This window comes from Rhamphochromis longiceps, linkage group LG7 (assembly GCF_057381845.1).
Source record: "Rhamphochromis longiceps isolate RC_006_pf linkage group LG7, R_longiceps_female_GT1.1, whole genome shotgun sequence".
NCBI lineage: Eukaryota > Metazoa > Chordata > Actinopteri > Cichliformes > Cichlidae > Rhamphochromis > Rhamphochromis longiceps.
This window is the reverse complement of record NC_140563.1, coordinates 51,317,768-51,344,528: the sequence shown is the minus strand read 5'-3', so window position 1 is coordinate 51,344,528 and position 26,761 is coordinate 51,317,768. Positions and strand designations below refer to the sequence as shown.

The 26,761-nt window shown below is 41.9% G+C and overlaps 4 protein-coding genes across 8 annotated transcripts; 1 reads left to right on the top strand and 3 right to left on the bottom strand.

Moving 5' to 3' along the window:
* Positions 1–467: 467 nt before the first annotated feature.
* On the bottom strand, positions 468–12,265 carry ark2n (arkadia (rnf111) N-terminal like PKA signaling regulator 2n). 4 transcript variants are annotated; one of them, XM_085414183.1, is made up of 5 exons: positions 12,046–12,265; positions 10,323–11,231; positions 3,331–3,501; positions 2,782–2,893; positions 468–2,658 (listed from the first exon to the last, which is right to left on the bottom strand). In XM_085414183.1, the coding sequence occupies exons 2-5, from the start codon at positions 11,161–11,163 to the stop codon at positions 2,469–2,471; spliced, it is 1,314 nt and encodes a 437-aa protein (XP_085270309.1). In that variant the 5' UTR covers positions 11,164–11,231; positions 12,046–12,265; the 3' UTR covers positions 468–2,468. The 4 variants fall into 4 exon arrangements, with proteins under 4 accessions (XP_085270309.1, XP_085270310.1, XP_085270312.1 ...); XM_085414184.1 differs by having other exon boundaries at positions 10,323–11,228; XM_085414186.1 differs by lacking the exon at positions 3,331–3,501 and having other exon boundaries at positions 12,046–12,264.
* A 712-nt stretch (positions 12,266–12,977) lies between these two features.
* atp5f1a (ATP synthase F1 subunit alpha) lies at positions 12,978–17,866 on the top strand. 2 transcript variants are annotated; one of them, XM_085414181.1, is made up of 11 exons: positions 12,978–13,120; positions 14,237–14,315; positions 14,494–14,663; positions 15,049–15,222; positions 15,548–15,714; positions 16,258–16,558; positions 16,653–16,877; positions 16,947–17,054; positions 17,149–17,293; positions 17,405–17,555; positions 17,642–17,866. In XM_085414181.1, the coding sequence occupies exons 1-11, from the start codon at positions 13,061–13,063 to the stop codon at positions 17,718–17,720; spliced, it is 1,659 nt and encodes a 552-aa protein (XP_085270307.1). In that variant the 5' UTR covers positions 12,978–13,060; the 3' UTR covers positions 17,721–17,866. The 2 variants fall into 2 exon arrangements, with proteins under 2 accessions (XP_085270307.1, XP_085270308.1); XM_085414182.1 differs by having other exon boundaries at positions 13,068–13,120; positions 14,237–14,312; positions 14,490–14,663.
* Positions 17,867–18,715: 849 nt separating this feature from the next.
* Positions 18,716–22,199, bottom strand: hwa (huluwa). The gene is made up of 3 exons (XM_085411335.1): positions 21,618–22,199; positions 20,849–21,044; positions 18,716–19,250 (listed from the first exon to the last, which is right to left on the bottom strand). Exons 1-3 carry the CDS (start codon positions 22,197–22,199, stop codon positions 19,084–19,086), a joined length of 945 nt encoding a protein of 314 aa, XP_085267461.1. The 3' UTR covers positions 18,716–19,083.
* Positions 22,200–22,736: 537 nt separating this feature from the next.
* On the bottom strand, positions 22,737–26,443 carry LOC146666261 (dnaJ homolog subfamily B member 5). The gene is made up of 4 exons (XM_085411334.1): positions 26,262–26,443; positions 25,424–25,682; positions 24,546–25,078; positions 22,737–23,636 (listed from the first exon to the last, which is right to left on the bottom strand). The coding sequence occupies exons 1-4, from the start codon at positions 26,367–26,369 to the stop codon at positions 23,403–23,405; spliced, it is 1,134 nt and encodes a 377-aa protein (XP_085267460.1). The 5' UTR covers positions 26,370–26,443; the 3' UTR covers positions 22,737–23,402.
* Between the last annotated feature and the right edge of the window lie 318 nt (positions 26,444–26,761).

Sequence of the window (26,761 nt, the reverse complement as noted above, 5' to 3'; positions counted from 1 at the left end):
TTTCAAGGCATTCAGGCCATCTTGCTTTGCAGTATTCATTGGAAGATACAGTTCCTCAGTTATTATAAAGGGGTCCCCAGAGATTTAAAGGAGTTTGCATCCATTCAAGGTAAGCATGCAAACAATAAGTACAACCAGCCAGCACGGCAAGGACATACATTCACTGATAATTAAAGTCGCCCTTGGACACTCAAACACTGTAACAAAAGTGTGGCTTCCAATGCATCTTTGAAAACAAAAACAGCACTGTCGTAGTGTTTTGTAGCTTGGACTTTTTTTTTTTTTTTTTTGCTTATTTTCTTCCCAGGCTTCAAATCACAGGTGTGCAATTAATTTCCCCCAGGTGTCACATGACAAACTTGAATTCTTGTGGAGGGCCCAAAAAACAAGACACCCCTAACCAAAAATAAAAAGTTTTATTGTTCCTGTATTATAGTGGCAACAAACAAAAACTGAAATTTTAAATGAAGTGACTTCTTCAGAAATGTTTATTGGCATTCTGGTGATGAGTAAACATTAGATGAGAAGATCGATAACCTGACTGTGTGAAGCTAGCGGCCAGTTAGCTATGTAGAAAGAATAGAGACCAAGGAAACTGCAAGCATGCTCGTGTCCATCTACTTGACCTATTTATTTCTGACCATACTAAAGGTGGAGAAACCAACTCCCAAGTGTCTTAAACCTGTATTCTTTTTAACAGCCGGCAGCAGGTGACTCCTCTGGCTGCAAAAAGACTTCTGGTTGTGCGCGAGCCTATCGGAAAACAGCCGTTAACCTGCTTGCTCTGTAATCTCACTGAACACTTCCCTGATGACTTCATGGGCTCCATCACTAGTTTCAGGTCATACAGAATGAAACATGAAGCTCATTTTGTAATTTATGGTTTACATAAGGAGTATAAAAGGAGGATAAATGTTAATGACTCGTCAGTCAAAGACCAATGTGTACGCAGTGTCCGGGGTTTCACACTACAGCATGTAAAAAAAATTTTCTTTTATTTTTTAACTACTCATACTGATATACCATGTGTTAACTAGTAAATGCAAAGGAACTAGTATGTGGCTCTTGGAGAGAGTGTTTCCCTGATTTCTGTCGAGCGAATATAAATGGACTGCAGTCTTAGTTTTTATGTTTTGTCACCCACCTAAAACACCCATCACACAAACATGCATCCAGCACTATCACACAAACAGTCAGATGCAGATTACACATTAATGGGAAGATTCTGGAGTTCAAAATTTTGACCCTTTTGACATGTGGCTAGATGGAGCTAGGAAATCAAAAAACCCGACTCTCCAATTATGGGATGCCTCACTCTCTGTGTGGCTCTGAAGATTAAAGGTCTTCTACTGATTGGAAGATCAGTGATCCAATCCCTGGCTCTTCTTCATGTCGAAGGATCCTTGGGCAAGATATTGAACCCCGAGTTCCCATTAATGCATGCATGTGCGAGTGCTTAGGCATGGACAGAAAAAAAGTGCTTGTATGAATGTGGGTGAAGGGAAAAGAGCGATAAATACAGTCCATTTACCACTCTACCTCAAGAACCACATCCACCTAGCTCTAAACTGCTTTATTTTTTTAAATAGATTTCTGTTACCAGTCTTCTCATCTAACTCTCTAAAAATAGTGAAAGTTTCCCTAAATATCCGATACTTCTTTTCAAATGAAGCAAAGCACTCACTGACAGCATCAGAGCATGGGTTGTACACCGTATAGTAAAACAATCTATAAAGGCAGACGGATCTAAATGCAAGTCCAGTGGCAAGACCTTTGAAAATGGGGGGGGAAAAAATAGAAAATTACCCTTGACAGATACAAAGTAAACTTTGTCATTTATCTATGGTCTACTACTGTACAACAGAAAGTGTACAAGCTGCCATTCTGTTCTGACCTAAAGTGGCTGCAGATTTATAAAAAAAAAAAAAAAAAAAAAAAGCCAAATCAATTCTGAAAACATTTCATTCAAAGTCTGTAGTGAAGCAGGTTCACAGCCATCTCATGATACTGACCTGCTCTAAAGCAGCAACTTGAAATGTTCACTATACGGCTTGCAAGCACATGACACACTGCCTATATCTGGTATTGAAGGGTAACTGAGGTATTAAATGAAGGGAAGATATTGCTATCATTACCAGATAAATCATTCTTGTACATTTCCACCTTCACTTGAGGTGCTGTGCCATTTAGATGCAGCTAAAATTCATAGCTGACAAGCAAAGGTTCAGGGAATCACACCAGTTGAATGGCTTTGATACATGATTGTTCAACAGTAAAGTTAAAAACAAAAGAGTGCTTTGGAGCAGGAAGAGCCCACAAGCGGTTACAGGCGAGGCCACAACTCTAGAAAGGATTCAGTTTAGCTTTAACGTGGAGGACAGGCAAGATGGATGAGGAGCAGTTGGGAGGAAGAGGTGTGTAGGGAAAAAAAAGTCTTCAGTGTATACGTTGGGTTTTTTTTTTTTTTATTAAAGTAGGTATTTGTGTCCGCCGTCCTCGTCCAGCGTGAGGTCCACCACTTCAGGAGGGGACACCCAGTTGGGCTGAGGGGAAACAGTAGTCCAGAGCTGTGATTGATTTGTGCTGTTTAACTGCTCCCCTGAGTTCTCTTTCCAGGAGGACAAACTCTTTATGACCCCCCCGCAAGGATGGGCGCATCTAGATTTGAAAAGGAAAGAAAAAAAAGAAGTAAAAAAAAAAAAAAAAAGTAAAAAGTTGAATTCAGTGGAGGGGTGGGCAGTAACAGTAGAATTTTACAGTTTCCCCACTGAAAGTCTTTACCGTGCTTTTTCTTGCACTCCGACTATTTCCACCTCACTGTCAGAGGAAACAATGTTAATCTGGCCCTTGTGCTGAGAGCTCTCCTTGTGCGACAGCTCTGCCTCCATGTGGCCTGAAACAAATGTAGAGGAACACAGTCATGCTTTGTGAGGAGGGCCGAAGCAGTAGAGCGCTTCAGACCTCGCTGACACGTGAAGACAGCAGCTGCTTTGACACAGACACACAAAAAACACAAACCCCAACACAAAACAGAGATGAAGCTGACAGTGGTGTTTGTAAAACTGACTGGACAGCATGGAGTGACACATTAGATGGCTGCCTTTATATTCATGTTCTGTCGGCTGCAAAAAAGGTCAAGACTTTTAGTAACATCAAATGCCAGCTGGCGGTGTGTGGGATAAAGAGTGCTTCAAAAGTGTCTTGCTGAGATTAATAAGACCGCCTCCTGCCACACGGCACATTTCAGCTTACTGATGACAACCCATGCCTTTAAAATGTCCTGCCTTCACTGAGAGGATTGGAATTTATTATACCGGGTTTGTAACTGACCTGAGGTAGAGCTCAGAGCTCTTATACACCCAGAGTGAGCTGCCATATCCTGGCCTCTGTGTGTTTTTAGCTCATGCTTTATCACCGTGGGCCGGACTGCCTCCACATTCATACTCTCGTGGTTAGAATCAGTGTCTGAAATATCATAGTGACCCACTACTGGAGGCCCGTCTGCAGAGAACAAAGAAAACACTTCATTATTCAAATCATGCCTGGGAATAGTGCGACTTCTGTTTGAATGAGAGACTGGACACTGCTTCCACAGACCCGCTAAGTCTTAGCATCTACAATAGACACAAGAAAACCCCCATTGGTCCCCCGTTTCCCCTGAAGTAAAGGTCTACATTAACTCTAAAATAAAACAATGCATTATACTCTTATAAATGATGGTTGTATTTGAAGCACATCAACAAACCTTTTGTTCTTTCCATTTATTGCTTTTTAAAATAACAGCCATTCACATAAAAACTACACTCGAGTACAGTCGTTACAAAACACATTTCAAAATAATCTTACTCAGTGAATGAAATGTAGTGGGGATAGTCAAAAAAACTAAACAAAACAAAGCCAAACAACAGGAGTGTAACTAGAAGAGCAGGAGCACATAATTGTTCTACCCTGTAAAAAGGAGTCCCTGGGAAAGAGAGAGAGAGAGACACACAGACACAGACAGACACACACTCTGCTATCCAGACATCTGTGGGTGTGTGAGAGGGGTTTTGTCTGGACAGCATGTACTGTGAGAGAACACTGCCTATGAATAGCTGATATAGGTAGATACTAGGGTTACCAAAGAAACCAAGCACATGCCAATATAAAGGCCATGTATTAGAGATAGAAAAGCACTAATGTAGACCAGGTTAGTGTCTTTGGTAAACAATGGACTGTCCTTGCTGTTGTTTTTAATGCACATTTTGATTTCATGCACAGGCTCTCGTTACTGTGCTGACAAAACTGTTGATTTAAAAGTCATTCTAGTTTTAAGGAGTACAGGAGAGCTGACGCTGGATCTATTTAAATCCGTAATGGCAAAGGAACGCTTTACAAAACAAGCAATCTTCACACAACATGAAACCGTTAGGTCAAGGGAAAACAAGGAAAAAAAATATAGAGATAAAATGTCCCGTCAGTCACCGTTTATCAGCATAAGGAAAAGCTATAGCTTGCACACGTGCTGCTGATGTAAACTAATTTGGCCTTGCACATTCTATATACTAATATACTCGCATGCAAACAGGTGGGGGAAACACGTCGCTTAGCTTTAGGCTCTGTAAAAATGACAGTCATAGGGCTACATATACACATATAGAGAACACTTTTGAACATCTTAACTTTAAATATGATCAGGCCAAAGATTCCTTCATCAGTCTCTGTGATGGTTGTTAGCAGTATTTAGAAATAAGACCCAAATGGTCATCTACATCAGTGAAAACAGTGTGGGGGGGAGGGGGGTTCAAGGAGGATTGTTTCCTCCCCCCTTTCAAAGACCACAGGATGTGAACCAGAAGGCCACTTGATCACATAGATCTCACTTTTTCTTTTCTTTTTTTAATTAGAAAAAAATCCGTAAACATTGCCATGCACCATACTGCAGCTGTATTACTGCTCTATATCTGCACGTTTGATGCCTGGGTTTTCAGTTTAAAGTCAAGATGCGAATACGCAGTGCCTGGTGGGGACACTGGATAAACTGGCAGACCAGTGCAAATAAAATTGAAGTAGACAAATACCCATTACTATAATATGACTGAAGATTTGAGGCCAATGCAGCCAATAGCCACAACAAAAGAACCCATGCCTTATATGATGTTATAAAATCTACACCTAAGCTACTAAAATAACCACAAGTTTTCTTTTCCAGATTCCTCAATCACTCGTTTCATGTTACTGCGCAAATGCAGTGCCAGCAGCAAATGTAACAGAAAGGCCTTTATTTAAAAATGTAAACACGTCTAATCCTTAATATAGATTTTTAAAAAAGCAAGAAATTGTGTGTGTTAGTATATTGTGTTTATATTTATAGGCATATCTATGTTTAAATGTTCTGTTAGTAAAGCTATGCCACCAAAATAAAGGTTGTCACAAGATTTTCCTGAACTGTTTACAAGCAAAGTGCAAACAGTTCAAGACAAACGGGGGGGTATGCAGTGGTAAACCTGATTCTTAAGGAAACAGCACTATAATGCTTTACCCATCATGAGTTCAGAATGACAAGGCACATGCTATTACACAGCAGCACCCCACTTAACACTGCAATGATGGCTACCCATCATTATAGTTCATATGCTGAATGAAAGAAATAAAACAGTTACTCTGTATGTGTCAAAGAGGGTATTCAGCTGGTGCTGAAAAAAACGAAAGAAAGAAAGCAAAGCAATACAATAAGAGCCCTGACTCAGTCTATTGAGAAGCCATGTTTCCGTGTCACAGATGCTGCAGAAATCAAATAGGTGAGTTGAATTTTTCTCAGTGTCAAATCTCACAGTGATTCAGTGCCAGCACACATGCTGAGCCTCAGGGGCCCGTGCTACTAAGCAGGATTCCAAGCTAGTTTCAGGTTTTCAGGGTTCCCCCGCTTCCAAATTCAGTTCCTTCTGCGGGTACACTGCCACATTAGACCACACCAAAATACACGACCTCCTGAGTAGGTCATGTTCAACATAACAGATGAACGTATATAAAGCACCAACTACTGACCAATTGGTTGTCTTTTGTGAAGATCCTTTGGGCTGTACAGCACATGTACTGAGTGGGTTTTATTTCACTTATGCCTGTGAGCATTTGAGCCCATTTCTTCTTTCCATATGTCAAGACTCTTTAACTGATTAAATTCCAGTGCTTAGACCTTATAAAATTTGCAAGAATTTAAAAAAATATTTTACCCGATGTCATTCGATTTAACATTACCCGGGTTGTAGCTGAAACAACAGAGCTAAAATTATCTAAATAAACAACCACAGGTAACACATGAATTTGAAGAAATACATCATTGTAATTCAAGTTATATTTTCTTGTTTGTCAGTGATGGAGCATCATCACTAATGGGCCTTTTAGTAAATTGCACATTCACACAAAATGCAATTTTATGCCAATTTTTCCTCCTGGCTTTTTGCCTGGATTACATTTTTAATTTTCTTCATATCAGGATTACTGTTTGTTCTGACTTTAAGTGGCTATAGTCCCATAGTCTTTGCAGTTGGTCATCTGGTGCCACCATTACGCATGTTATGCGAAAATGCTCATAGCTGGGTTTAATTAAAACAAACAAACAAACAAACAAAAAAAAAAAAAAAAAAAAAAAAAAAAAGAACCCAACCGATTACCAGACTCCATGTGACTGTGTTTGCTAGGCTTAACAAAGCCATATAAAGAAGACATGTTAAACCTGCTTCATAGCACGGGCCCCTGGTCTGCACAGAGTCAAGTTCAAATGACCAGTTCAGGCCCAGCTGCTGCTGCTGGTGGTGTTTCTGTTTAGTGCCCTCACATCCTTGAACGGGTATACCCCATTGCTTTCTGCCTTAACTATCTCTACACTTGCCGAGATCAAAGTAAGAAACTGCGAGGGGTGAAGCAGAAGTGAAATCTAAACATTCAAGAGACCAGGGTCTGGAACACCTAGATTTCCATTCTGAGTGACAACTTCAGGGTGGATGTTGTTGTTGTTGTTTATAGGGGTGTGGGTGAGACTGTTGTTCTCTCGTGCCAACATGTAGGCAGCCATAGTCTCTGCAGACTCTGAAGATGGCAAAAATGAGCTTGGGGGGGAAGGCCGTGCCCCCTGTGAGGCCTGCTGCTGCCCTTCTGGGCCGTCACTCGAGCGCTTGGAAGAATCGTTGTCCGAGTCGAGGTGTGCAAGCTTTTCCATCCAGACGCGGAAGCGCTCCTCGGTCTGACGCTGCATCACAGCAAAGCGCGTCATGGCCTCCTCCAGAACGCTGCCGATGCCGTTCCTGTCCCACGAGCCGCTGTCCAGTAACCCATGAATCTGGGATCCCACTCTGGATCTCTCCGAAGCACGTCTGAAGCCAGCTTTAAAGACATTGAGGCCAAGCCATAAGAAAATACAGTAGCACTTTCATGCTTCGGAGGTGGACTTTTGCATTACAGAGAAAATGACAGTTTGTTTCAGGTAACGTGCAGATCGACTCTTTTCATGCTGATGGACTACATCATGCAGTTGTAGCACTCAAATCTGTGTGCGGGATGTAAAAAATGGCTGAAAACATTTCATGTCCTACAGATCCCTGAAGGAAGATAATTGGTGGTCTGAGGGTGACTGATCGAGTGATTTGGAAAAGGTTTAAGATTTTAAAGTAAATGCAACAACCCAAAGCAAAATAACTTCAAATCTGAGCCGCAAAAGCAACAGACATAACTAAGAGATAGACTTTATATAAACCAAAGTACCTTTACTAATACAAAAACAATTTATTACGGATCATCTATGAAACACAAGAAACTAAAATTTGATTTTAATGTAAAAATGCTACGGTAATAAAATACATCAAGCTATACGCTAAAGAACACAATCATGATCAAAAGATTATCCAACAGTAAACCGAGTGCTTCTCTTCCGTTGGGAGACCTTTAAACACCAGCCTGATAGGAGCTACTTCTGGAGAATTCAACTCACCCAAAAGATTTCTACAACATGTAAGCAAACTCACGGGGTCTAACGTGCATGCAAGCGTTACAATCAGCGTTTGCCAATGAGTGTTTATTCCAGGTAGACACCTCTGGCCCACAGATTCGCAAAAAGCCATTCTCAATTAGATTTGTATATATTTGTATGCATTTACACTTTCAACAGGATGACAAGAACTCACGGGCTCATCTAAGGTGTTGCAAAATCATTTAAAGTATAGGAAAGCACCCAACTACATTTCTGACATGATTCACTGTAGGAGGAGTGAAGTGTGTGATGGGTCAGGACAAAAAGAATATTGAAACATTAAGGAATATTTAGTAAGGACAGAAATGCAGGAAATGCAATACTAAATGCCCAGCAGTTTTCATGTGAATGAAATACTTGCTAAACTCCCTCTAACAAAACAGACTAATTACTTATGAGGTTAGGCAATCTAGTGAAACACAACATTAGATATTGGATTTTATGTCCTTACTCATGTATAAGCCAGTATTTCTACAGCTTACTGACACCAGCAGTGACTGCAGAGTCTTGCAACTCAGTGAGATCATAGTATGTCTATTTAGAGCAAAGGCTGTGTATATTAATGGCTGACTTGTTGAACTGCAGAACTCACAGTAATGGTTACATTAACTCAACTCTTTTTTTACCACTCTGAGCTGGACAATGTTGATTAGACTCCCATAGCAAATCATCAGTAAGAAAGAGTTTCATGACAATGTTTAAGTCTCTTTCAGACATGGGATATGTCAGATTGCTTGCTTTACCATTCTGTTCCAGTCCTGGTTATCACTCATAAGACCCTTTTCCATCAATACCTACTCAGATCGACTCGGATCGACTGGTTTTCCATTACAATTTAGTACCTCCTAATGTGTGTGTGAACGACGCGATTAATATGTGACATGAACGCTACAACAAAGGTGGACGCCGAGGCAAAAATATACCTGCTACTCGGTCTGTGGCTTTTCGCCAGACTCAGGGACCACGGTTTTTTGTAGCCATTGTGATGCTACTGACCAGCTAATCAGTGGCATGCAGTCTGACGGCATCACATTTTAGTACCTGCTCGGATCACTGGAACCCCGGCTGAGCAAGTACGAAAAAGTACCAGGTACCAGGCAGGTACTATGACCTAACAGAAAACTCTGAAAACTGTGGCGAAACGTGCCGAGTCGATCCAAGTAGGTACTAATCGAAAAGGGGCTTTATATTGTTAATTATATTATTAATGTTGCTTAGTTGTTTAAAGCTTCATTGATATAACAGTGATGGGGAGAGCCATGGTATGTGTGTCTTATTTGCAGGATTTCTCCAGCCAATCAAAAAAAAAAAAAAGAAAAGAAAAAAAAAAAAGCTTCCAAAGAGGTTTTGACCTACCACCAAAGAACCAAAGAAGAACAATCAGGTGATGAATCTATATTGAGACCATTTTTTAATGATCTTTAATTTACTTTAAGCTTTAAATATAATTTTATATACACTGTTGGTTTATAAAGTGCCAAACAAAGTGACAAGGATACTTTCAACTCTGAAGAAGTGTAATCTCCTTTTTTGAAGACTTTGTTTCCTCCTTCATCATCACAAGGACCAGGTTCTGTATGTGTGAGTGTTTGCTGTAGCAGCTCCCAAATACAGCATATAGACTGTGTGAGAGCAAATGAGCTTTATTCTGGGTTGGAAAAAGTGAAAATTCTTCATCATGGATGTCTTACCAAGACAAATGCTAAGAGAGATGTGCAAAGTTGCAATTTCATTAATGCAACTGCATATATTTTAGACTTGTGTCATACTGACAGTGATATGCAAATGCAGGTTGAACCTACAGCAGCTTCAGCCTGTAAGAGTGACGCTCTGTTGAGACTTCTAGATAAAACTGAACAGAATGATTGTCCAGCCAATGCATTCTGAGATGATGTCTGTCTGACTAAAAACGGTACATGTCTGAAAGGGGTAATGCTGTATTATGACTAGGTGCTGGTCCTCTAAACATATACTGTATACATCTAAAGACAACTTGAATGAATATAGACATGGATGGGAAAATAACTAAGGAAAAAAATGACAAAACAAACAAAGCAGCCCTGTTATTGATTTGATGTTAGGAAGGATTTGTACAGTTGTTGTATCAGTTTAATGATTTGGTTGACAATTTTTTTTAACTCATGCAGGCAGACTCTTATGTCTAACTGATCAGTAGTCAATACTTTCTTATGTTGTAAACCAGTACTAGTCTGCAATGTGAGTCAGAGATTTATATGAAATACTAAGTGGCTGCTAGTGGACAGTGATGGTAGTAGTACTGAGCTCTTAAGCATGCGTTGTAAACATCGGTTATTACCTGGAATATCTGTCTTGATTGTCTTGCTACCCCCTGAGGTGTCATCATCCTCATCCTCGGAGGAGCTGGTGCTGGAGTCACAAGTGAGCTCGCTGTCACTTGTACTGCTGTCCTGCAGCAGGTTGTACTTCTTCCGTGCTGCTGCCTCTCGTTTTTGCCTCAGCAGGCGCATTCGCTCCTTGTGTTTCTGACTGCGGTGACCTTTCACTTTTGAAAACTTGCCATTGGTTTGTTTTTCCTGGCCTCCTGCGGCTGCTATCATGGTGGGCTGGCAGCGGTTCTTCTTTGCAGCCATTGTATTTGGAGGCACCTCACTCTCTGAACGTGACCGTCGAGACTTCCTTCCCCCTGCAACTGTGGCAGATGCTTGCATTCCTCCTGCCTGCCCAGGATCACCTGTAGCTTCCATGCTGCCCTCTTCCTCTTCTCCTATGGGAGGAGCAGCACCTTCTTCCCCTGAGGAGAGTGTATCAGAGTCAGCCAGGTGGCCACTGGATGAAGGCGAGAGCATGCAGGGGTTCGAGGAGTCACTCTCGTAGATATGACGAGACACGGGTTTGTCACTTCCTGTTGAGGCATGCTGAGACTCTGGTGAGTCTCTGCGAAGCTCCTTCATCAAGCATGGCATGGACAGGAGACTCTGCTCACCTTCTGTATTCAAGGGGCTGTCCGCCTCCTTTTCCCTTGGGGGCGAACTGGTACTGGTAGTGGTTTCTGTTTTCAGATGCTCATCCTGCTCTGCTTGAACAGAAGCTGTGGCTGATTGAGCTTCATCAAGGCACTCTGAGGGGCACTCAGCATCTACAAATTCTTCTGCCTTTTCTGAGTCAGCCATCTTCATGCTAGTTGAGCCCAGCGGCCAAAGGTCCAACAAGCATGGACCAATGTCCCTGGACAGGACCTCACCTGCTGGAGGAAACGAAGCATCACAAACTTTAGTTAAACAATCTAAACAAACTTGAAAGACAATAACAATTGTTTTTAAACCTTAATTCTTTTAAACAAAACAATTACTTTTACAAAAGAATTATATGAAAAAAAACACAACTTAAAATAAATATCTTGCATGACACATAAATTCTTTACTACAATATTTATTTGGAAATATTTAGGAGACTGAATAATTAACAATTATTACTATAACCGTAAAGTTCTTAAATCAAAGCTATACCCTATACTAAAATAAATAAAAGTGGAATATTATAGTTTACTACTTCTTCCTTTCTAATCCAATTACTGCTTTAAGTATAAAAGCACACAGACACGTTAAATGTCGGACAATATTTGGCCAGAATATGTTTTTAACGGTATTACTAGAAGGTGCTAAGCATCTGCTTTAGTTTTAGATTTCACAGACAGCGAAAACGACCCTTTTAAACAAAGGTTTAAACCCATTAAAGTACCCGTGTAAACTACAGGATGTTTATTTGTTCCCGGATAAATTACTTCAGTTAGTTGTGTCAAGGGCTAGCTGGAACTAGCACACCCTTTTAGCTGCACAGTGAAGCTAACCTCGGTCATAACCTTAAGATTCCCAAACTTGGCGACAGGCAGACGTGGAAAAAATATTCACGTTGCAAGATAGCGGCCTATCATTAGCCTAAAAATGGAAGCGCTACGAATCCAGCCAGAGCTGTAACAAGCAGGATAATGTCAGCAGCTATCAGTCAAAAGCGATAACCAACTTAGCCTTTAAAATAGCACTCGGCTAGTTACAACTTACCGCAGAGTTACTTATATTCTTCTTTTCCAAGTGTCACACTCGACATCTTCAGTAACGTGCAACCTCTCTGATATGTGATATGTAAACTGTGCACCGCTGAATGCACTTGACTTATTTACAACTTGGAAGAATTTGAATGTGTTTTGACGCAGAAGACTCGCAGCTCCGCGAGCCCTGTTTAGCAGTTAGCTGTATGTTTTTTTTTAAAATGTCTCCATCGCTCACAAAGCTACGTGCGCCACTTCCGGTATGCGCTACTTAGACGAGCGCCCCCTATTGTTCGGAAATCAGCACTTCTTCTTCTATCGGCTTCTTTCCCCAAAGGGGGTCGCCACAGCGGATCATCTGCCTCCATCTTACACTATTCCGAGCACCATCTCTGTCACCCCCACCCCTCGCCCTCTTTCTCTCTCTTTCCATATATCCGCATTATTCCTTAGGTTAATGATCTGTGGAGGAGTAAGCCACATGTATGTTAAAGTGTTCGCAGAAAGGAAACTGTTATATGTCATAAAAATGGCCTTCATATATTTATGTATATGTATATATGTGTTTTTGTTTTGTTTTTTGTTTTTTTTTGTGTTTTGTTTTTTGTTTTTTTTTTGTTTGGTTTCTTATTCAACCTTTTCGAGATGTTGTTGCACTAATGTTGTCTCCCAACGAGAGATTGTAATATGTGCATAAATTTAATTAAAGTATGAAAAAAAAAAAAAAAGATCTGTGGAGGAGCCACAGGAGCCATCTTTTAAAAAACATAAAAATTAAACTGAAGTACAGTCAGTATCCAAATGATTTTATTTTACTGTGATCTATGCAGCTACCGACACACTTTTTAAAGGGAACCCGAAGAAATACAACAAAATAAAGTAAAAAAAAATAAAAACTACAAAAAGTCTGGAGAGTGGTTTATTTTGAAGTACTTCCGGGTTGCGGTGACCTCTCTACAATTTGCTGCCGTGTCCGCCATCCTTCTCTCTCCTCTCCAGGAGCAGGACAGACCTCGTAGGACACCAACATGCTGTCAGTTCGCGTCGCAGCGGCTCTCGCCCGCAACCTGCCCCGCAGGGCTGGATTGGTAAGCACCTCTACTTCTATATGTGACGTTTTTGTTCACTTCTTTAAAGAAAAACAAGAATTTATTCGCACAAAACCATGGCGGCTGTTGTGCGCGCGCACGTCTTTGCATCGGAGGGCACTGGGCCCTTCACAGTGCCAGTCACTGTTGCTAACATGTTTGTAGTTGACAGACAGCAAAACCCAACTTGAGGAGTCGATAAATGAAAAAAAAAGCAAACGCTGGTCCACGTGTTGCACTGCTAGGCGAGTGTCAGTGGAAATGACAAAGCTGTAACTTGGTGTTGAAGGTCAGGTTTGGCCCCTTCGGTATGACAGCTTTAGTCATAATGTATTTATCAAGCAAGCTTTGTACAGTTCTTTCAGTACATAAAGCAACATTATGGTAGACATTTCACTGTTCTGGATGGATATTATAGACTCGATCTGTACCAGTCATCGGTTGAGATTGTCCTATGACTCTATGACCTGAAACCTTTTATATACAGTTTGTCATACTTAGAACCAGCCCAACCTTTTATAAAATTTTAATATAGCTGCTGTGATTAAATGACACGGTAATGCATGGTGCAGTAGTTCATGTGTATTCTGTATGTAGCTTTTTAAATTTTATTTCTGCTTGTCACCTCTGTGACTCAGGGGGCTATAGGTGATTTAAATCCAGTGGCAGTGACACCTAAAACAAGTCCAGTCTGTAATCTTTACTTTGGTCACTTATTTTTTTTTTGCTGTGTTTTCTGTATTTTCACAATAATTGGTGTTGAGTTGACGGTTGGTAGAAAGGTTCCCTAGCAGCTGGGGATTTTATTAAGTTTATCATCTACTTTTTTATAGACAAAACATTAGACATTTCAAAATTAACAGCACAACAAATCTCAAAAATTATCATACAATGTAATTAATAATGAAAGACGGGGGTTTCATTATTATTTTTTATAATGTTCATTTGGAACGATTTATTCCATGATTGACATCATGACCTCTTTAATTTTAGTTTGCCTAATAAGCTGCCAGTTTATATTTGGTTAGACTGTTTTTAAATAATTAATGATTGAAAACTGCTGTATTTCCAGCCTGGATAAAACTAATTCTTTCGCTCTTTCTTGATGTGATAAAGGTATCAAAGAATGTTGCTGCGGCTTGTGTAGGAGCCAAGAATCTACACACCTCTAGCCCATGGCTGCAGAAAAAAACAGGTCAGTGTTTTGGGAAGTCTGCTTCAGCCTAGAATCTAAGAAATGAATTATTTTGGAACATTTCTCCCCAGCAATGTTTGAGGAAGAACCACTATGTAAAGATCTCACAATATCTGTCTTAATTAGTTTCATAGAACTTTATTAACCCTGAAATGTAAACACTCATTATACATTACAGGCACTGCTGAGGTCTCATCAATTCTGGAAGAGAAAATCATGGGAGCTGATACCAGTGCTGATTTGGAGGAGACTGGTCGCGTACTGTCTATTGGTGATGGTATTGCCAGAGTGTACGGTCTTAGGAACGTGCAGGCTGAGGAGATGGTGGAGTTCTCCTCTGGTCTTAAGGTGACTATCTAAGTCTTACATAATGACCTTGTTTAAATACCACGAGTGAATAAAAATATTTAAACAGTTTCTAGATCATTTTAAGTCAAAGGTGTTTGGAGAATGATAGATTTTTACTTTAGCAGCAAAGAATATCTGTAAGCCACTGGGTAAGCATACTGCCTCAAGTTTAAATCCCAGGTTAATGTGTTGTTCCTTGAAATGATAACCTCTGATAATAAGTGGATCTGTTGGCAGAAAATTGAGTTAAAGATGTGGTTTTGATTAGTCTTTACCCACATACTGTCCTTTAAAATGGATTATTAAACACAGTGGTTGTTCAAGTACTTTGCATGGTAAATTCATGCAAACAAAGGTAATAATGGTTATTTGTTCTCCTACCCAGGGTATGTCTCTGAACTTGGAGCCTGACAACGTTGGTGTCGTAGTGTTTGGTAATGACAAGCTGATCAAAGAGGGCGACATCGTCAAAAGAACAGGCGCTATCGTTGATGTGCCTGTAGGCGAGGAGCTCCTGGGTCGCGTTGTGGACGCTCTTGGAAATGCCATCGATGGAAAGGTACCTGTCAGAAAACCAAGAGAGTCTTGTTTTCCAGATTCTAAATTAATTGCGTCATTGCTTATTCTAGCCGAACAGCACTTGAAACTTCAAATATTATAGTTTATGATCACATGGTTAAATGTAGAGTGTTAGGTATGTTTGATAAATGATTGAAACTGCTGTTTAATAATCTATTAGTAAACTGAGGAGTTGGTTCATTAACTTTCAACTAAAGTTCAATATGTGTAAAGAGATTTTTGTTCACCCAATTTTGCTTGGCCTTTGGCTTTGTGGAGTTGATTGATGGTACACTTGATGGTTTTATACATCATTTTCTCCACAGGGCCCTCTGGGCTCCAAGGTTCGCAGGCGTGTGGGACTGAAAGCTCCTGGTATCATCCCCCGTATCTCTGTGAGGGAGCCCATGCAGACCGGCATCAAAGCTGTGGACAGTTTGGTCCCCATAGGTCGTGGACAGCGTGAGCTCATCATTGGAGACAGACAGACTGGGTAAGAGGCTCAAAGTGAATAGCTGAATACGACAGAGTATTTGATGGGATTTCCAGTCCCTTTTAAGTGCTTCTACAGTAGTGGAAGTGACGCTTCCAAAGAAGGGGTCACAGATACCCTATTATTATAATAAGTTGTTGTTGTGTTTTTTAGCACTTGACCATTATTTTTTTCACAGACAAGTTTTTTTTGTTACTTCATAAATGACATTTTAAACTCATTAGTTCATATTAGGCTAAGTTCTGCCAGCTTTGTTTCATGTTTCGTTGCAGATATGTCTCATGAAGCATCTGATTGTTTTTTGTCAGATGGGAAACCAAATGTGCAAAATAATTCCATATATCTACATGAGCTTACATCACTGTGAACAAGGTGTCATTTTTGTATGCTGGAAGCTAGGATTTCTATTGTGTTTATGAATAATGGATTAGAAATACACTCTTTATAATATAATACACTTTTTTTAGACTGTTAGATCTTCTAAAACTGTTCTAAGCACAAAAATGTGAACTGGTGGTTTGTGTATCCTCATTTGTCTTGCAGAAAAACTGCCATTGCCATTGACACAATCATCAACCAGAAGCGCTTCAACGATGGGACTGATGAGAAGAAGAAGCTCTATTGCATTTATGTTGCTATTGGCCAGAAGAGGTCCACAGTGGCTCAGCTGGTGAAGAGGCTCACTGATGCCGATGCCATGAAGTACACCATAGTGGTGTCAGCTACAGCTTCTGATGCTGCTCCACTGCAGTACTTGGCTCCCTACTCTGGCTGCTCCATGGGAGAGTACTTCAGAGACAATGGAAAGCACGCCCTGATCATCTATGACGATCTCTCCAAGCAGGTGAGTTTATTTGGTCTCATGCTACAGAGCGTTTTTTAACACAAGCGTAAAAAACTGTGTTTAAAGTCTGTGTCTGGTTCTTGCTTTCCTGCAGGCTGTCGCTTACCGTCAGATGTCCCTGCTGCTCCGTCGTCCCCCCGGGCGTGAGGCTTACCCAGGAGACGTTTTCTACCTGCATTCCCGTCTGCTGGAGAGAGCTGCTAAGATGAACGACAACTTCGGCGGTGGCTCCCTCACAGCCCTTCCTGTTATTGAGACACAGGCTGGTGATGTGTCAGCCTACATTCCAACTAATGTCATCTCCATCACAGATGGACAGGTCAGTGAGTTGCCTTCCCTCATTTTAATTTGGATCCTCAGCCACCATTAAATATGTTTTCTCCCGCAGATCTTCTTGGAGACTGAGCTGTTTTACAAGGGTATTCGTCCAGCTATCAATGTCGGTCTTTCTGTGTCACGTGTTGGATCTGCTGCCCAGACCAGGGCCATGAAACAGGTTGGTCTTTCAGTCTTGCCTAGTTCTAGTCTCTCAACTGATTTTTGTGCTGGGAGTCTTTCACATTAACTTCATTTTTCCTGTCCATCATCAGGTGGCTGGTACCATGAAGCTGGAGCTTGCCCAGTACCGTGAGGTGGCTGCCTTTGCTCAGTTTGGTTCTGATCTGGATGCTGCCACTCAGCAGCTGCTGAACCGTGGCGTCCGTCTGACTGAGCTGCTTAAGCAGGGACAGTACTGTGAGTATTTGCTGTTTGTATAGAAAATGATGCATCCATATTAAAAAAAAATAGAATTTATCCATTCTGCAGTTGTCTTACTTACTGTGCCCATGAACTTCCATCTTTCAGCTCCAATGGCTATTGAAGAACAGGTAGCAGTCATTTATGCTGGTGTGAGGGGACACTTGGACAAAATGGAGCCAAGCAAGATCACCAAGTTTGAGAAGGCGTTCCTGCAGCACATACTGAGCCAGCACCAGGACCTGCTGGCAAATATTAAGTGAGTTTAACATTTCTAAAGCAGTAGCAGATTCTTTATTTTTAATGCATTGGTTACAATACATCTCAATCTGTTCTTCATTGCAGGGCTGATGGCAAAATCTCTGAGGCATCCGATGCCAAGCTCAAACAAATTGTGTTGAATTTCCTCTCCAGCTTTGAGTAAAGTGGTGCTTTTTGGTCTGGTTGTTTTCATAGTTCAGTGTCAGTTATACTTTCTATGAACTTAAAAAAAACAAACTCAAAGGGCACTTGATCTTTAAATGTATAGATTTCTCTGAACAGAGAATAAAGTATTCCACCTAACTCTGACTCAGTTTCCTTTTTTGTTTTTACAGTACTGCTGTTATGTGGAGCTTTTGTATTTTCCCAGTTGCCTATTCTTTAATCATTTACATGTAAGCATTGAGCTAAAGCATTTATTTAAAACTGTAGCAGAAAAAGAACTGCTGCAGTTGTATATCCCTCAAATTTCAAAAGACCAGCAATGCAAATAGTTCTCATTTGTATTCATATGATCATACACTCAAACTTTGTTTCAGTGCCAGGAAATGCATAATTCAGCTTTTTATCAGGTCAGACTCATTATTTGAGCTCAGTTCTTTAAAGTTTCCAAACACTGTTTAAGACAAACTTCCTAGAAACTGGAAGTAAATGGTTGATGAGGATGATCGTCTTGTCGTTGTAACCATATCTCAGCCTAGATCAGTTGTATTAGAGGATAAACATCTAGAGCTCATTGTAAAGTTTTCTAAAGGTTCATCGCATGTGCTGTAGTTGAAGCTTCTTTTAAGATCAAGGCTTGAAGACCTTAAACAGAAAGGAACTGTTTAAATTTTCTGTGACTGAGCAAGATGCATTAATACATACAGCCTGTATTCTGAAAACTGCAAGTTTACTTGAACCACATTGCAGCACTGTTTATGAATACCATTCAAGCCAGTGTCCTTTTATTCTGTGTTATTAATCTACTGCAAAGACTCGGCTGCCTTTTTATTTAGACATTTTTAAAAATAAGCACAATCCCGTCACAAACCATATCACCAAGCGCGCCCTCTGCTGGTCAGGAGAGGCAACTGGAACATGCCGAAACAAAGTATGTAAACATGAAGTTGTTTTTTTTATTATAAAGATTAACAATTTCATCAATAGGTACTTTATTATATTTTACTACAGATCAAAGTGAATCAAAGAATTTCAAATCAACTGTGAAACATTGTTATGAAAATGTTTGTGATACTTAGAACCAGCCCACTGGGCCAGTGCATGTGAAACTGAGATGAATTAACTAACATCAGTGAAGCGTGTTATCAGTGCACTGACAACATTTGATAGTAACTGAAGTCAAAGTGAAGAAGAACATAGTCTGAACAGGTTCTGTGGAAGAGTGAGTTTTACAACAACAAAAACTATGTCAGTTTGTTTAAAGTGTTAAATAGTGTTAATGAGACAAAGAAATTCTAAAAAAAAACAACAAACTTAATGGAATAAATACATGATACACATTAATAAACATTAAAAGTACAAATTTACACCCAGTACTGTTTCATGTGGATTGCAGGTCTGCGATGTTTATGTTTGGGTATATTATTCTGTTTGACATAGCAGGGGTCATAATAATCCCACTCCAGAGCTGAAGCCAGCACTCCGTTGGACAGGCCGTCACTGTCTGCAGACAGAATCCGCAGGGAGACCCCTGAAAGGAATTGCATTTCCACTTTAGATGTTTATTGGATCAAAGGTTGTACTTTGCTGCACAGTCTGTTTTCAGTGATTGCAAACTGGAGGATTCATATCACACAAACTTTGGATTTTTATCTGCATGAATTACACTCCGATATCTTTTCTTCGTCTGCGGTCAAATTCTATGTGGACATTCTTCGTAGTGAAAGGTCAACAAGAAGAAAACTTTCTAATCTTTCCAAGAATTTAGTGTAGATATTACTGTCCGTGATCACTAGTCTACAGATTTCTGCAATTATTAAAGCAATTATTCACACTTAGACACTTCATTAGGTATATCTAACTAGTTCTGGATAGGACTGCCTTAATTCTTCACGGCATAGATTCAACAGAGTGCTGGAAAGATTCCTCAGAGATTTTGATCATTATTGGCATAGTAGTGTCATACGGTTGCTGCAGATTTCATGCCTAAGGTGCTACTGATTTGGATTAAGTGCATGTAGATTTCAGGTGATTACAGTGAATTCATCGCCATGCTCACAAAACCAGTTTCAGATGATTTGAGCTTTGTGATATGGCACGTTATCCTGCTGGAAATAGTCAGTAGAAGATGGGCACACTTTGTTCATAAAGGGATGGACACGGTCAGCAACAACACTCAGACAGTCTGTGGCATTTAAAAGTTTGCCAGTATCCCTCACACCATTGTACCACCAGCCTGCAATGCTGATACAAATCATGGTTTATGCAGCACATTCTTACGCTACCATCTGAATGTCACAGCAGAAATCGACCAGGCAACATTTTTCCGCTCTTACTTTGTCCAATTTTGGAGAATCTCTGAGAACTGTGGCCTCAGTTTTCCTTAGTTGCCACTCCTAAAGAGTGGCACCCAGTGTGGTCTTCTGCTGCTGTAGGCCATCTGCTTAAAGGTTTGATATGTTATGCATTAGAGATGCTCTTCTGCATTTCTTATTTGTATCAAGCGGTTATTTGACTTACTGCACTCTACCCATTCTCCTCTGACCTCCAGCATTAATAAGCCAGTTTCACTCAGAGAGCTGCCCCTGACTGGATGTTTTCTCTTTTTCAGATCATCCTCTGTAAACACTCAAGATGTTTGTGTGGGGAAAAAAATAAAAAATAGAAAAATAACAGAAGATCAACAACTTCTAAAACATCCTGGCACTAACAACCACACAATGTTCAAAGCCAATTAAATCACCTTTCTTCCCCAAGCAAATGCTCAGTTTGAACTTCAGCAGGCTGTCTTGGCCATGCTTGCCAAGAGTTGCTGCTATGTAATTGGCTAGTCTTTGTATTTCTGAGCAGCTGACAGATGTACCTGACAAATTTGCCAGTGAGTGTACGCATAAAAATCATGGGTCAGTTTCCTGACCATTTCTGGGCTACAATCAAAATTTAATATGCCAACATTTTCTTATTTGTCTAGAAACTGGTGGATTTAATTTAAGAGTACTTTCAGTCAGGAATAAAATGTGTTTTCAAAATAAATGCAAGCCCCATTTCATGTATGGATCAACATCAGTTATTGAAGACATTTGTATACAGTGAAGTTGTTGTAGTGGTGATCATTGTGAGAGGAAGTACCTGCACTTGCTCCAAAATCACTATCCAGTCCAGGACCCGCTGCAGACGCGTTCAGACAGGACGCCTCTGAATGCAGGTTGGTGTACTCGCACTCCATGTCTATCTTGTCAACCCTGCACCCTGCAACACCTGGGTCCACACCTGGCAGCATTTCACAAGTACTGCTCCTCCGAATCAGACCCACAAATTCGGTCTCCTGCAGAAAACAAAGGGATACAAAAAGCTGCTCATAAGAACACGATCTACTGCACACACACACACTTCAAGGATTAACATCTTCCAGTGATAAACTGCATCACATCACACTTCATTCAAGATAAAATTAGACTTATTTCTTCTATATGCCAAAATACTTGCAAATATATTTTGCAACATCTAAAATAACCCCAAAAGATCTTAAACGTGCAGGCAAACTATATAGCAGATAGATTACCACCAAACCAGTGCTGCCCAGGGCTTTGGACTCCACACAACCTTCAGAGATTCCTTGTGTAACAACTTTCTTTGGTATATTTTTATTTTACAGATAGTTTATTTGGTAACATCAGAGCATGCAACACAAAAGCAGTTACTAATGGGAGGGTTTTGCTGCTTCTAGTGAGGCCTTAAACTTCTCTTTGCATTTGTACTTAATTCAGCTACAAGGGGGTTAACGGGCCCTAAATTGGGTTAATTAAGCCAGTTGCGCAGTTTGAAGTATTTGCGACTCAACGTTTAATACTTTGTCAAAAAAAAAAAAAAAAAATTGGGGAAAAACCCAATTACTCACCATAGGAGTGTTTGGAGGAACAAGGTTCACTCTGGTTTCAGTCCCTGAATCGTGCGGTAAAACTTGTGCACTCCTGCGCCAGCCTGTTTTGCTGAGGCTGTAGGTCCGTGAGCTGGAGGCCAGGTTTAGTCTCGGGGTAAAACAAGCTTCTGGAGAGGTTGCCCGGATGGTGCTCGGCGCTCTCTGAGACCCTGAACCTGTAGCGCCATCTGACCTCAGAAGCCGGATCCTGTGATCCAGACCGATCCTTTCCCTGGAAGAAGCTCTGGAAGAAGTAACGGGATGAGGGAGCACGGGCTCTGATAGCGATAAAAACGCTCTCCGCCCGTCTTGGCGCAAAGGAAACGCCACATCGGACAGTCTGACTCTCTGAGGAGACCGCAAAAGCATCTCCTCCATGCGTTCTGGCCACAGACTGATTTTCTTCTTTGACAGGATCAGTAACTTGTAACCCAGCAAGAGGCAGTTCAGCAGAAGCAGAACGACCACGCAGGGAACGAGCAAGAGAACGACTAAGGTCAGACTCGTCACAGGGTTCCCTTCAGTCAGACTGGATGCTGTGGTTTCACTTACTTGCGACATTTCATTCCTAAACACATGGAGGCTGAATTTCGGAAAACTTCAGATTACAGGCCGTCTGTCTTTACACAGGTGGCTCGATCTCTTAAATCAATGTGGACTGTCTTTTTTTTTGTTTGCCAGTATTTTCTATCTGATGCCATCCTGCATCTCAAATGTATGCAGCCTCCAAATATGAGTGTTGTCCTTAATCATTCTTGTCTCCATCACTGTAGGCATGCGCTCTCACTGCTATCAGAGCACTGGCTTTATTTGACAGGACTGTGCAGCGCTCAGTTGGCCGCCACATAAATTACAGACCAACAGGTGTGCCTTATTGTGTGCAGGATGATGTTAGGACTGGCCGCTAGATGGCAGAAGATGACTGCTATATCGCTGAGCAACTTCAAATCTGGTCTGAAGTGTGATTTAATGGACTGCAAATGTCTGAGAGTTCACTTATGTAAGTTTAGGATTTGAAAATAATAAACTTTTATCCAATAGTGAGGCGGAAACAGAAGTCAAATTGTTCTTTTTCTTTATTTTTCATGCTTCCAAACATCTCTATATCAAGTAATAATAACAATAATAATAATACATCAGCAGGTGGCTCATCGCAGATTATATACAGACATTTCAAATCATTCAATAGAACATTTGACAGATGAATCTCTTTTAGAGACAGTGTTTCAGCATTTTGTACACAAAGTAGATCTTTGTAGACAAGTATGTTTGCTATTGTAATAAATCAATGCAAAAGATCAGTCATATGAACACCATATAACTATAATGATGACAGTAGTAGAAGTAATAATAATAAGAATACTAAAGTTGTGTTATTTCCCTTACATGTTTCTACCATTGAGGTTTAAGGAAGTCTATACAGACTTGAATAGCACACTGATATCCTGCGAAAGGTTTGCAAGTATAACAGTACAGATAACTCATTCAAGAGAAAGGCTATCGAGTCAATGGATGCCCTCAGATACCAAAGACCCCCATTAATCAGCTGTCAACTCACTGCTCGCACAGCACTGCTAAGTTGGTGTGCATCGTGCCGAGCGCCCGCAGAAAGTCATCTCCTCGCAAAAAGTTGCACGTGATCTACAACTTGCTTATGCGCCGCTTGCCGCTTCCAAACACAATAAGAGGTTGTGATTTGGTTGTGATAGCACCTCGGGCAAGGCTGTGTTTGTGAACTGGTAAGAACTGGTAAGAGTCACCCGGCTAGCACTGTGCCAGGCTGTGCTTGATGATCTCTCGGGACTGTGGTGGGATTCTGTCTGGGAAGGCCACCTGGAACTCAACCACCAAGTCGCCTCGCTGGGATGGGCTTTTGGGCAGGGGAAGGCCTTCGCCCCTCAGCCGGCGGACGGCACCGGGTTTGATGACATCGCTGCAAGGCAGAGGCATCATCCGGTTGTCAAGCGTTGGAACGTTTACTGTGCAGCCGCAGAGAGCCTGAAGACAAGAGAAGAAAGAGACAGTTAGCCCTGCAGACCCATGAAGCTCTTAACCTGTTTCACAATTCTTTTTTGAGTGGCCTAATTACGAGTGGAATCCAGTTTCTCTAAAAGTGTCAAGTTGCATAAGAGATAAATGTGGGGTGTCTGTCCTTCTGAAACAATTCTCTGTGTTATTTTCTGCGTTATGCAACAGACCGGTGTTACAGATGTTATAATCGCTGCTCCATTTACTGGCTCAGTGTGGGCGTTAAGTGTTTTAGTGACTGAAGTGAGCCATAGGAAGATGGAGGAGCTCTTTGAAATGTCATTCTCTGTGACTGCTACCCTGCTAATCTGTGTGTGGGCTGGTGGAAGCGAGAGCCAGAGACAGAGTGAGCCAAAAAAAAAAAAAGGCGCCTGCCTTATACAAGCAGAGAAGTCTGCAGCCAGCATAGTAGTTGTGAGGGAGGGTGAAGTGCAATTCGTGGGGGCAGTCAGTATTGGGAGCTAAATTTAGCTCCTGCTTGCTCGCTCTCTCTGCAGGGGCTGATGAGGTAAACGGAGGCGTTGGCAGGCTTACTGCTGTTTCTGTGTTTGTGGGGGTCTGTCAGCCCGCTGTAAGCTGAGGGGTTCAGATGCCCATAACAGAACACTCTGTTCTGTTCCTCAGACTGCAATCAAAGATATTGTCCTCCCTCCCTGCATTTGGCAGAGATTGGACCTTCAATCTTATGTATTACTGCTGTTTTTTTCAGGAATCGATTTTCTCTGGCATTTAAGAAAGAACGTTACTCAATGGTTATATAAAGGACAAGAAGTGGTGCATAGATCTTAGCCTTTATCTGAGTAGGTGTAAGTGGTTGTATCTGAGTATAGGCCACTCATATGTTTCATAATGTATCTGATGGTGATGCACCAAACTCACCTCTTTAAGGGTGATCTTGGCCGTGTAGACGAGGTTGGAGCCCTCTCTCTTGTACTGAGGATGCTCCTGGTCCCTGAGAATGAAGGTGATGTCTGCGGGGGCGCTGTTGGGGGTCTCGTCCCCCTCCCTGGGGAAGGTGATCTTGGTTCCCGATTTCCAGCCTTTCTTTACCACCACATTCAACACCTTCTCTTCTGTTCGCAAGGTGCGGCCGTCTGGGTTGAGGCGGCTGCGGGTAATCTTCACATGCTTGGTGCAGCCCTGCATCACCTCCTCCAGGGTCACCAGCAGGTCGTGCACCACCACTTCGCCCTGCAAGTGCCTCGGGCCTTTCCGCAGGCCACCGTCGGGGCCTGCAGACCCGCTCACGTGGCTGAAGGTGAACCGTCTGAAGGGGTTGAAGAGGTCGTCGTCGCCCTCTTCGTTGCCAAAGAAGATGTCGAAGTGGTCAGAGCCATTGAAGAAGGAGGAGAAGGTGGAGTGGGGGTCGCCGTGGAAATTGCTGCGGAAAATGTTGCCTCCGTTTTTAAGGCCTGAAAAGGGGAAAGAAAACAGGTTCAAGTCAAATTGCTGCAGAACGTCTCCTAATTTAATGTTCCCTAAGTTCTCTTCATGCCACCTTTTCTAAAATGTTGTAGAGACCAAGAAAACTCTTCTGTTTCTCCCTCAATAGCTAATCAGCCTCACAGCTGTCACATTTCACATGTTGAGCTTGTTTTATAGGAGTGGGAGTCATCACACATCAATATTTAGCATTTGATGATGACATGAATAGTTAATCTAATCGCCCACGCTACACTAATCACTCAGATGGCAGTTACTAATGAAGCTATTTAAAATGCTAGCAATCACAATTTCAGATCCTCGCCCTTCCTCACCTTCCTCTCCAAACTGGTCGTATATGCTTCTCTTTTTGGGGTCAGTCAGGATCTCATAGGCCTCTGCGATCTCTTTGAACCTGTCCTCCGCGTCAGCATCGCTGTTCTTGTCTGGGTGGAACTTGAGGGCCATTTTCCTGTAGGCTTTCTTGATTTCATCTTCATTGGATTCAGGGGAGACGCCCAGGACTTTGTAGAAGTCTTTGCCTGCGGGTTTGATGGGCAGACAGGGCACGTCCTGCTCTGACCTGGTGCTTTCCTGCGAAAACACACAAAAATGTCACATTAAAAACCTTTCTTCACCTTTTAAACATCAGCTTGCGCCAACCTTGTATCCCAAGTGTTGCCAAGCAGTGGCGAATAAGCATGCAAATTCAAACCTCTATCACCTAGAATGTTAAACAGAGTAGCTGATGCTCAAGATATCTTCCAAAAAACTGCTGCAGAATATCTATTAATATGCAGAAAATCCCCCCACCTCTAACAGAGTCTCAGTGGGAAAACACCCTTATCTCCGTGCTGCTGCATGTGCGGTCACATATCCATGAATTTCATCGGCTCATGCACAGCACAACGTGATGGGGGAAAGTCATATAGAGGCAAAAGACTCTTCCCCACCTCAGCGACTGAGATACTCTGCAGCGATTGGCTGAAAGCGAGCCGGCAATTCTTACATATGAATGAATCCGGTACAACAGTAATGTGCCAGTTCTATACACACTGTTTAATTATACGGTGTCGTTCATACGAACTGTCAGCACCGTGCAGCTTTACACACTTCATACATGCTAAAGACAAACAGCCCCAGAAACTTCCCCGCGAAAAATGCGAAACTTACCGCTGAAGACGAGGAGCCGGAGCTGTCCCCCCTGTGCATAACTCGCACTTTGCACTTGACATTGCCATTTTTGTGCTTCACACCGAACTGGGTCCAGATGAGAACCATGATGGGAAACTTAGCTGTGGTGCTACGTGTGTCGCTGTCCTCGGGGCTGGTGCTGAAATCGCTCCGCTCGCTTGCTCCGCTCGCTTTCCGTGCTGTCTGAGCTCTCCTCGGCTCTCCGTTAAATACCAGAGCGGCGGCTCCCCCCTCCTTTCCCACTAGCCGCTCCATCCGCCCACGCGGTGTGACTGAGCTTTCCCCGGACCCGCCCATTTCCTCACGCGCGGCAGGGGATGCCGGTGTCCTCAGCGCTCTCGGTGAAGAGCTATTGGCGCTCGGGCGATGATCACGCGGATGTTGCAGCTTCCCTTTTCCATCTTGAGACTTGTTTCCGGAGTTCTTTAAGGCAGATTTGAGCAGTCACGACTCGGTACACCGAGTCCTCTTTTTTTCTC